General features: G+C 33.7%; 1 protein-coding gene across 1 annotated transcript; it reads right to left on the bottom strand.

The window, feature by feature from the left end:
* Positions 1-8870: 8870 nt before the first annotated feature.
* Positions 8871-12120, bottom strand: LOC123721174 (protein patched homolog 2-like). The gene has a single exon (XM_045678868.1). It carries the CDS (start codon positions 11845-11847, stop codon positions 9019-9021), a length of 2829 nt encoding a protein of 942 aa, XP_045534824.1. The 5' UTR covers positions 11848-12120; the 3' UTR covers positions 8871-9018.
* Positions 12121-12144: the final 24 nt, after the last annotated feature.

Genomic DNA, 12144 nt, shown 5'->3' with positions numbered 1-12144 from the left:
TAGATAGCTTATATTTTTTAATTGCTAAATCACACATTTAAGGTGTGCATTATTGTTTCAAAAATGTACTTATTTTTGTGAAGTATATATAATACTGAATGAAAAATGTCATAAGTGGTATAAAGCGATCTAGTATTATCTTGTTCCCTGCGGTAAATCCTACCAAGGGATTGTGGCAGACACGAAAGAATTGTACGTTCTACGATCAATTCATAAAAAAATGCAATTTTTACCGTGTATTATGTAAAATTAGGACTCCTAACATTTGTTTAGGTTGTGGGTTCGGTCCTCGAGTTGTTATTTAAATGTCATAAGTAACATCAGACATTTTTAATTATAAAAAATCGTGAAGAAACCTGCATATAATAATAGTGAGTGAAGTCAACCAATCGGCACTAGTTAAGCGTGGATGACTAGGTTTAATCACCTCCATTTTATGTATTGGTACGCTCGAGCTTCACGGCATATTCGTATATGTACTAAGATAGTAAATAATGATCTCAATATTTTCCTTCATAAAAAATTTAGCAAATCTTACTAATATTATAAATGCGAATGTTGGGATGGATAGATGGATGGATGTATGTTACAAGGTATCTTTAGAGCAGCTGAATGGATTTCACTGAAATTTGGCTTAGATATAGAACATAGTCTGGAAGAACAATTAATTTTTTTCTTTTAATTCTGCGCGGACAACAGCTAGTAAGAAATAAAGTAAGTCTAAAATTTATTATTTTCTTTTACGAAAAAGTCGATTCCATCTCATCGAATCCACACATTATAGTAATAGCTTGTCTAAACGCCTTATAACTATGTAAACAACAAGCGCATTATTTAATTAGTCCATATAAAAGTGTAAACTGACCGACTTAAAGTTTTGCATAGGGGTTTTTCATACTTAGGCGTGCACTATAAAAGCATTTTATGAATTTCATTTCCTAAAGGTCTAAAGTGGTGGTCCAAAGTTTCGTGCAACGTTATTTCCTTAACGGAATTGGTTATACACAAAGGATTAACTGTCTTTCGGCGTTTTTATTTCATCTTTTAAATATCTAAATAGGATAGTTAAAATTTGTTTCTCTCTACGCGAACGAAGTCTCGGGCAACAGTTTAAAATAAACTCTGTCTAGTATGTGATTCATAGCTCGACACGTGTTCACACGCTCACAACATTGTTGCAAACCTTTGTTCACAAACGAGTGTCGCGTATACAAAAACAAAATGATTTTAACCAACCGTATAAACACCGGGGAAAAATAAAAATCAATATATTTTGATAATTTTGGGTTGTAACAAATACATATGTGTATCATAACTTTTTATACAGACCGACATCAGAATAAAAAATATATTTCTAACCTCTACGGCAATCTCTATATATATAAAATAAAGTCGTGTTAGTTACACTATTTATAACTCAAGATCGGTCGAACTGATTTAGCTGAAAATTGATGGGGAGGTAGCTTAGAACTAGGAGACGGACATAGCAACTATTCTTCTTGCACTAATCTTGTGTGCATTTTTTTATTCCGCACGGACGAAGTTGCGGGTAAAAGCTAGTATGTTATAAATACAATGGAAACTTACCGTAAATGGGTTCAAAGTCCTTGAAGTTGTCATTGATCGACAATCGAGAAAATATGCATACAAACATCTGTTATTTTGTACCTACTTCGTTATCATAGAACCCTACAAAGTTAACAATAAAATATTATTTTTTATTCTATAATCAACAATATGTGTAAAATTAAATATGACTGAAATGTTTGAATTTATAATTTAAAGTTTACGCTCGCCAAATAGCGTTCGTCATTCCTAAATCTGTATAAAAATAAACATTTTATCGTTTATAAGTCGCAATGCATTAGGTTATTGCTCCGTATTTTATTGTATTTGTGAAGGGGACAACAGCTGCCCCTATATTTCTAACAATAGAATAATGGTGGCAATTGTCTGCCACACACGTACGATGTTTCGATCAATTACGAAAATTAGTAAACACTTATTCAGACTGAATCATATAAGGTGTATCGTATAATTTAATCTTTATTATAAGTGAAAAATAATTATTTAATCACATCAACAAATGAATTACCGAGACTGATTTGGTATTATTTAATGATCATAATGTATAGAAATTGACAATGTGTCTAATTATTATTTAGAAAACTATAGTCGTAGAAAATTACGCAACAAAAATGTTACAAATTGATAACAGTTCCGGATTGATGTAATTTATAAAGTCACGTGCAATGTTTCTTGATAACATATTTGCAAATTATCAATCATTTGCACTCTATAATTACAATTACTTTTTAGAGCTTGTAAAATATCCCAGCAATACTTCTACCAGCTTATGGCTAGTATTAATAGGTACACTCTCGTTTGGGAAATGTAAAAAGCCTAACAAAAGCCGGAAAACCGTTTATTTTGGCCGGACACGCAATCAAAAAGCCTACCTATGTCCGGCTTTATCCGGACTCCTGGCAATGCTACTTATGGCTAAGACTCATCAAGTCTACTAGGGGTCATCCATAAATTACGTCACATGTTTAGAGGGAGGATGTTCGTGTATGTTATTGTTTGACAAGGGGGAGTTTTCAGTTTTACCTAGGCAAGTAACCATGCACTTTTTCAAAATTTAAGAGAATTCCGTTTCAATTGTTGTTCCGTTTCAAACGGCACGATCTTATCGGACAATCCAATATATAAGGCCTACTAGAATTGTCTAATCAGAAATTAATAAAACTACTCGATAAGAAGTAAAAAGGAGGAATGATAAATTCTTTAAAAAGTAGCACACAAAAAAGCAGTTGTGAACGTTTCTTTCACTCATATCGATAGTAAAAATATCTGGCAGTAGCCAAGATGTATCTGTAACATTTTATTTTATCTTTTTGTTTTTAGAGAGCTTGGCCTTGGACTAAAAACGGATAAATTTAAAATTTTTACGTATTCGTTAACAATTTTTACGAATTTCATATAGAAAACTGCACTTCCAAATTGTCCTATTACCGCAATTTATAGGAATGATTAATAAAAAAACAGAATTCTAAATGTATCTGCATTATGAAAAGGCAGTATAGGCATATCGACTAGACGGCAATTGTACAAATATGCTCCGCCATCTTGAAAATTACAGCGACTTTTCTCACTACGACCTTGACAGACTGTGAGAATCAGGTTGCGAGCGACTTTTTGGTGATAACAAATAGAAATATCTTCGAAGTCTTTCATGAGTTGCTTGGCGATTAAAATCGTCAGGTCTCGATAATTTAAGCTTCCTTATGTGTAAGTGTACGAAGGGCCTGACAGTTATAAATTCAGTCGGTCTTATTGATTTGTCTAAATTGACATCAAGCTTGCACACGTTTGCAATACCGTATTTTGATGAAAGACCTATCTGTTAAAGATAAGAAGGTCAAAGAAGTGGAACTTCGTGGACCGTTTTGTCTTTTTCTTTATTTTAAATATGTAATGAATTGATTATTTTAATCCTACAACAATGTAACTCAATGTTGCTAATGGATTCGATCGTTAATCTTATCTATTACGAAGAAATACAATGTCTTTAAATGTAGATTTGTTAGCTTCTTTTGATTTAAATAGTAACGCATCGTGAATTGGACATTATTAAAATTTTGATTTGATGTTTTAATAAAGGTCCAGAAAGTCCTTTGTCACCCAGACGTACGAAAATAATGATAATTTAACGTTTCTTGGAACATGCTTCTATATTTCGCGAACCGCATTTTATCAACTCGTATTGTTAGACGATCGCCCAATGCGATAACTTAATAAATTCATTGAGATTATGCTCGCTAGATTAGATAGAAATAGGTATGTAGCTAGTCGAAAAGTAGAAATCCACTGCCCATAAACATATTAAAACATGGACGAGCCCAAAAGCTACCTCATGCTGCTTTATGTTTGTTACTGCGATGCTCCGCCCATGGTGCTCCAATTTTGATAAAAATACTTTAATTGAAAGGTAGTGCTTGGAGATGGGTCCCATTTTTTGGATTATTTTTTAAATAACTAGGAATTAGACATTTTTGCTTTCAGCGCTTACGGCTAAACTATAGGACTTACGTAAAAATGATGTATGGAAGAATTCTAGCTCTTAAAATGTAAATAAAAGTCCGCGATATCATATCGTTTATAGTTTTCTCACAATAGCCATTATCTGCTTAAAAAACATCAATAAAATTCATGCCCTATTTTCCAGTTCTGTTCTGTTTTTGTTCTATGTTCTATTCAGTTTTCTGTTCCGTGTTCAATACTGAGTTCTGCTCTGTGTTCTGTTCTATGTTCTGTGTTCTGTTCTGTGTTCTATTCTATGTTCTGTGGTGCGTTCTGTTTCCTTTTACTAGCTGTCGCTCGCGACTCCAGTCTTGCCGTTCTTTTCTCTGTTCTGTCTTTTATTCTATCATCTGTTCTGTGTTCTATTCTATTTTCTGTTCTGTGTTCTGTTATACTAGCTGTCGCCGGCAACTCAGTTTTTCTCGTCTGTTTTCTATTCTGTATTCTGTTCTGTGTTCTATTCTATGTTCTGTTCTGTGTTCTATTCTGTATTCTGTTCTGTGTTCTATTCTGTGTTCTGTTCTGCTTTGTGTTCTATTTTGTGTTCGGTTCTGTTCCATGTTCTATTCTGTGATCTGTTCTGTGTTCCTTTCTGTTTTCTGTTCTGTGCTCTGTTGTGTTTTCTTTTCTGTGTTCTATTCTATGTTCTATTCTGTGTTCTGTTCTGTTTTCTGTTCTTTTTTGTGTTCTGTGTTTTGTTCTGTGTTATGTTCTGGGTTCTGTTCTGTTCTATTCTGTGTTCCTTTCTGTTTTCTGTTCTGTGCTCTGTTCTGTTTTCTGTTCTGTATTCTGTTCTGTGTTCTATCCTATGTTCTGTTCTGTGTTTTGTACTGTGTTATGTTCTGGGTTCTGTTCTGTTCTATTCTGTGTTCTGTTCTGCGTTTTTTTTATTTACTAGATGCCAACCGCGACCATGTCTTGTCGTTCTGTTTTCTGTTCTGTTCTGTTTTTGATCTATGTTCTATTAAGTTTTCTTTTCTATTTTTGTTAGAGGAGATTTATAAATAAAAATATACAAGTATATTGTACTTCTTACATGAGCAGAAGAATAAAATAAATGTAAAAAGCACAATTTAATTTTGTTAAATCACTTAATATAGAATATGAATAAGGGTCATCGAAATGTTTGTTTACAATTTATATAACACTAGCTGTCGCCCGTAACTCCGTCCGCGCGGAATTAAAAAAAAATCTTAGTAAGTAGACTATGTTCCAGATTTTGTTTTACATCTATACGAAATTTTATAGAGATCCATGCAACCGTTCTGGAGATACATAGTACAAACATCCATCTAAACTTCCGCACTTATAATATTACTAGCTGTCGCCCACGACTCCGTCCGCGTGGAATTAAAAAAAAACTTTATGAGTAGCCCATGTGTTCTTCCAAACTATGATCTACACCTATGCTAAATTTCATCGAAATCCGTCGAGGCGTTCTCTCTAGAACCTCTGAAGGTCTCTGACCTTCAAACAAACATCCATCCATCCATCCATCCATCTAAACATTCAAATTTATAATATTTGTATGAAGTATGATAATTAGATGTAGTCAATATTTAATTAGTGTGTCAAGTCCGATGTGTGTTTGCGCATGACACAATGAGCGTTGTATGAAGATAACCGCGGGCAATTTTTCGTTTAACACACGATTACTAAAACAAGGCCATAACCAAATCGTCCGGTTTAAAATTTATAAATGGTTCGGAAAATGACATCTGTGGCAATAGGAAACAATGAAACAAAGCATTGATAGGAAGGTCAAAACGTTAACTTTATTAGTAACTAGCTGTCGCCCGCAACTCCGTCCGCGCGGAATTATACAAAAACATAATACAGTATGTATGTGTTATTCCAGACTATGATCTACTTCTACAATGTGCCAATTTTCATTGAGATCCATTGAGCCGTTATGAAGATATCTTAAAGCAAACATCCACCCATCCATCTAAACATTCACATTTATAATATTATTAATAAAGATAGGACAGTCGGTTTCGACTTTAATGACATTTGTGTTAACCCATATTGTTGTATCTGTTTCTACAAAGAGAATGTTAGGGATGATAAACTGTCAGTACAAGTCTAACTGCAGTCGAAACACACAGTAAGACAGTACTTAACTTCTTACCAATATTATATTTAAATATTTGGATGGATGCTTGTTACAAGGTATCTCCAAACGACTACATGGATCTCGCTGAAATTTGGTATAGATGTAGAAAAATGTAGATGTCTGAAAGAACACATAGGCTACTAAGTTTTTTGTTAATTCCGCGCGGACGGAGTCGCGGGTGACAGCTAGTTGTACAGTAAAATGCTTTTTGTGAAACGTTGTATGTCATAATAAGCATGTCAATTTTGTTATGGCAATCTTATTAAATGTCATTAAATTATCGTATTTTTAAAAACAATACAACATTGACTTTTAACATAATTATCACCTTATAAAGAAACGAACATTTAGTTTAGATTACTATTGCTCTCATCTTGGACCACACATCAGGAAATAAACCGGTCACCGGTGTTATGATTTATGATGACATACATATTAGTTTATTATAATAATGAACAAAGTCCAAAACGATTTATACATAAAATTATTATCATTAAATTAACTATAAAAAATTAACGTATGCAATATGTATGCGTATGCATGTATAGTTGAAAACGTTTCGTTCCTACTTACATATTTCGTTGAAATTCATTGGGTAGGCTATATAAATCATGGTATTTTGTGTCTATTTGATTTTCGCCAATCTGGCGCTGACGTTGGCATTTGATACCGATGTTGAGGATTCGAATTAATAATTGAATTAATTTCTATGAACTTCAACGGCGCGTTTAAACCTGAACGGAGCAAAAGCTTTCATTCCGAAGCAATGACCTATACTTTTATAGAAATAAGTGCTAATAAAAAAATTAGGTCGTAAGTAAGCACTTCTTGCTGAGGGTTTCGCAAGCCGTGTCATTTTTATTGACTCATAGTGATGGCTCTGCTTTTTCAATGATAATATGAGAGATGACAATACGTATGTAAGTTAAAGATGCAATCGAAACTCATCGTTATAATAAATGAGAATTTGTTGTAGTTAATAGATAAGTGAGAAGGGATTTTTTTTTTAATAAACTGTTTTAACCGTATTCAAAATAACAAAATACTTACCAAACGTTAAACCGTACAAAGCATCGTTAAATCATACATTACCAAATGGAAATATCGCTTCTAAACGAATCTGTCGTTCGCATCTACTCAATGTCCACCCGGCACCGCCCCGCCTCGGCGACATCGCCAAACAAGTGTTTAGCAAAATGTTATGCCAACCGGCGACTTCGAAGCTGCGGCGATGGTGAAATGGGGCGATTCAGTTGACGCATTGGCGTTATATCTTTATACTTTTGCGAATGCTCCACACAGCTAAAATTGCAATTCAGATTATATCAATTAACATTTAAGTCATGTTCAGAACTGCTACACGTGTTGTCCTTGGACACGCCTCGCGACGCGTTTTAAAGTTCAAGAAGCCCGCCTCATATCGGCAGCGTTGCCAGGTCGCCAAATCTGGCAACCTACCGGCCAACTAGCCGGACAGACCGGCCAGTTTGGCCGGACATTTGGGTAGAAAGGTTGGACATCCTGTATTATTTAGAATTTTGTCTCAGTATTAATAAGTACACTCTCGTTTGGAAAATGTAAAAAGCCTAAAAAAAGCCCGACAACTCGGACACGCAATCAAAAAGCCTACCTATATCCGGACGCCTGGCAACGCTGTTTGGGAGTAACGACCACTACAAGTACTATACACGTGTCCACGAAGGGTACAGATGTTTTTAATACCACGATCATATTGTGTTGACAAAAATTCGGTAATTTTGTCAGTAAATTTGCGATTTTTTCGCACCAATGCGATTAACTTGTTGTTAACTAATCCGGGTAGCGTGGAATTTATCACAATCTCAGTACCTTGTTTCCTATCTTTTGATAAGGTCAACGACGCGACGGTCCCTATCTCAAGTAATGTAGACTAGTCGCGCTGATTCAAAGCATCCAAGGTTGTATGTTATCAGTTTTTATAAATTATTATGAATGTGTGTCAACTGCAATATGCATATGAAACAATGTGTCATTTTATAGTAAAACAATTAATAATAATATGAGATTATTAGATAACTGCCCAATAATCTTTGCGAATATCTGTATAAATCAGTTAGTCCATCTCCATCTCCAGTCGCATTCATGGAAGGAGTTCGGATAGGCAGTAGATGTATTGGTTAAGTTTTTTCTGTGTTTATATCATTACGAACTTAGTCTCCTGGTCACACAGGGTTCTTGGATTAACAGATCTAATGCGTAAAGGTTGTTAACCAATATATAAAAAATAAAACAATATATGGTTGTTTAAAAATTTTAATACAAAATAGAGTAAAGATAATATAATTGACAATATTTATTATAACATATTTCGATGGTTCTTAACTAACGGTATGTTTGGTTTTGGGTCGCATGCGAATGCAATATACGATAGACAAACGAATTAATATTTTTTATTTTACAAAATAACTAAATTAATTAAAAAAAAATAACTTAAAATTTTTACAGTTGCAAAGTTAACACTATGCCAATATCAAAATTGGTGTATACATTATTTACGTGGGGTTCATAAGTTGTACTATATGTATATACTTAACATAATGTATATTTTTTATATAATAATATCATAATATGTTTATTGTATTTCATTTTACTATCAAAAGTATTTTCATAAACAAAATTCACCTTATGCCCATTTATAAATCTTAATTATTATTTATCTACACTTAACTTACGATAATGAGTATGACTGCTGTTACTGTATAATAGAGATAAGTTACTATGCTTGAGATTGTATTAATGTCGATTCTTTTACAATATTTAACTAATTTTATCCATTACTGTCATGTACCTGTGCTATAGTTCTCTTTTTCATTATTTTCTCTATCTAGTTCAACAGCCTCAGGTGAGGCATCCCTGTGTTCTTTACTTCTATATGCTTCAGGCCCAACTAGTGACAATATTACAGGTAAAAACACTAGCCCATGGAACAAACCAAATAGTATAACGAGAAGGAAAATCTTGAAAAATGACTGGAAAGTGTATGCTTTCGATGCGCCTAATAATGACAGAGATAGTAATGTGGAACCGCCACCTAACAAAACTGCAGTACCTATAGAGGTTACTGTCGCAAAAGCCCGCTCATTACGCGATCCATTTGTCATCGTTAAGAAAGTGTGACCTACATGAGCAGCATAATCTACACATAATCCTATTGCTAATTCTAGTCCAATACAACAGACAATATCTACCGTCATACCCCACCGTTGCATCCAACCCAAAACGTTAATGATAGTTATTAATACACAAATAAATATCCATAAACACATTTGAAGATTAGTTATTAGTACAATGGTACAGGCCATGACACACAGTAAAGCTAATTCAATATTTCTCTCCATTTCAAGTCCTATAATCTCATCCGTTACCCAGTTGGCAAATACTTTGGCCCAAACACTTCGATAGCCATCACCAGTGGTTATATTTGCCGATTTAACAACATTCTTTACATAATTCATTGCTGGTATATATTCCTCTGGTCCTTGAAAGTTTTTAAGTTTAAATGACATAACTGATCCCTGAATTTCTCTGGCCGGTTGACCACAAACTAATGGTTCCTTCATTTTTATACTAGCCCGAAACCTGCCACCGACAGGACTAAATAAAAATCTAGACAAGTATTTATTAAATTCAGCATCAGTGATATTATTATTTCTTAGATCGCGTGCATAATTTATCAAGACATACCTATAAAATCCTTCTGTCCAGGGGTCTACATCCATCACATATGAACTATTACCTAATTCTTCCATCATGTTCAAAATATTGGAAAATTCATATTTGTAATTTATTTTTCCTAAAAACACCATTGCATCTTGTCCATGCTCTGGATAATAATATTCATAAACTGAAATAAACTCTCTATAATAAGAGCTTTCAGGTATAAACCATTTAGGATCGAACCTTTGTTCCAACTTTAATGTTGATTGTATACTAAAACATGTCATAATTAAAGTGAACAATATAACAATTGTTTTACCTGGTTTTGTAAGAACAATATATTTATAGAATCCAGAGAATAGTTCATGACATTTTGTTTTATTCTCTGCTAAGGCAATTGGTTTTTTATGAGTGTAACAAAATAGGAAACCATTTCTATTTTGTTCAATCCTTTTTAAGTCTAATGTGAAAGCTGCTACATAAAATGTCACAGAATAACAGAAGACAAAGAATACACCTGCAGCACCATAAATACAGAACGATTTTAAAGAGGGTAAGATGGTGATAGCACCAATGAGTAAGGCAACAATGTCAGTGAACGATGTTATTACAATAGATACCCCGGCATGTTTTAACATTAACCCTACTTTAGTGGGTACACTTTTGGAAGACTTTGAACTTGTAACCATTTTCCAACAAGCGTTCATTACAAACATATCATCTATACCTAAACCCATTAGTAGAAATGGCAATGATGAGTGCACCGGCCCAAATGGTATACCAATGATGGAGCACCAACTGACTGCTGACACATAGGCCATTCCAACACACAGCAGTCCCACACTACCCAACGTTAATCTCACTTCGAGCCAATTACATCTTGATAAAGCTGTTACCGCATAAATAAACATTAATAATATACCAATAAACAATTTATCCATATCATGAAACATTGTTTCTCCACTAACATCAGCAAAGCTACGTCCAGCCTCATAATAAACTTTTAGACCATTTACATTGGAAGATAGATTTGCCATTTTTAATAAAAATTCTTTTTCCCACATACTTAATTGTATAGACTGCCATTCTTCGGTGCCAACCAAGTTGCCAGCTTCATTCATATCTTCATCAGACATATTGACATGTGTGTACCATGTGAACAGCACAGATTCTGCAGAAACTATATGACCTGTATCGTTATACTTGATTCCACCAAGTAACTTTGAATAGTCCAGTGCATGACCAGATATAGGATTAACTTTAACTTGGTTTACCAATCTTATTATTTCATCTTTTGTTATATTTTTTATCATTTCTGGGCTATTACTCCATAAATCAAGAATGTTATATTGAAGACAGGTCATTGTAAACTTATCTAAAACTCCACAGTAAAGTTCATCATCAAACCATAGGGTTGCATCACTAAATTCATTATTACTTTTTTTCTTTTTGTACACTGACTGATTTGCATTTATACGCCCTTCAGATCCAAGATTATCATTTGAGTTTAAAAAATTAACCACAGGAACTTCATAACAAAAATCCTTAATTGTATAGTTTCTTGATTTGTATGTTATAGTCAGGGAGTCTATTTCATTGGTAATATTATTCATTGTCTGAAACACTTCTGGCTCCAAAACGTTGTCTGATTTTATAAGAATTTTTTGAAATCTGAAGGAGGTTCCAAATTTATCTATGAACCAGTTTGTATCTATAAAGAAATCCGAGTCTGGTGGAACCCATAGCCTGAAAGGATTCTTTTCTATGTGAAACCTTAATAAACCAAAACAACTTATGATTACAAACATCCATGCTATGGATATCGTCCGCCATGGATGTCTTGCTATTTTAACACCGAGCACATAAAATATCCGTTCCGTAAAGTTAACAAATATCGATGAAATATCTTCCCATATTTGCTGGAGAGACCAACTACACTGCTGATTAGGCATAGGTGTTTATAAACAATAACTTTTTTAAATGTTCGAGACACAACACTTATAGTTCCATTTATTTTTTTGTATAAACATTAGTCAGTAAATATACAATTACAATCTCATAGAATTATCAAAACAGATCGGTAGCACACTGTTTGCATTTTCACACAATTTATTGATTTTAACCACGTTTTAAGCGTTATTTCGCGGGAACGTATACGATTTGACTGTTAAAAATTAAAAAACTCACTGACGTTGGACGTTGTCCATTGTCCATTGGTAAAACAAAGGACGTGAAAAAAATAATCGATT

The sequence above is a fragment of the Papilio machaon genome, chromosome 8 (assembly GCF_912999745.1).
Source record: "Papilio machaon chromosome 8, ilPapMach1.1, whole genome shotgun sequence".
NCBI classification, from domain to species: domain Eukaryota; kingdom Metazoa; phylum Arthropoda; class Insecta; order Lepidoptera; family Papilionidae; genus Papilio; species Papilio machaon.
This window is presented reverse-complemented; position numbering and strand designations above follow the sequence as displayed.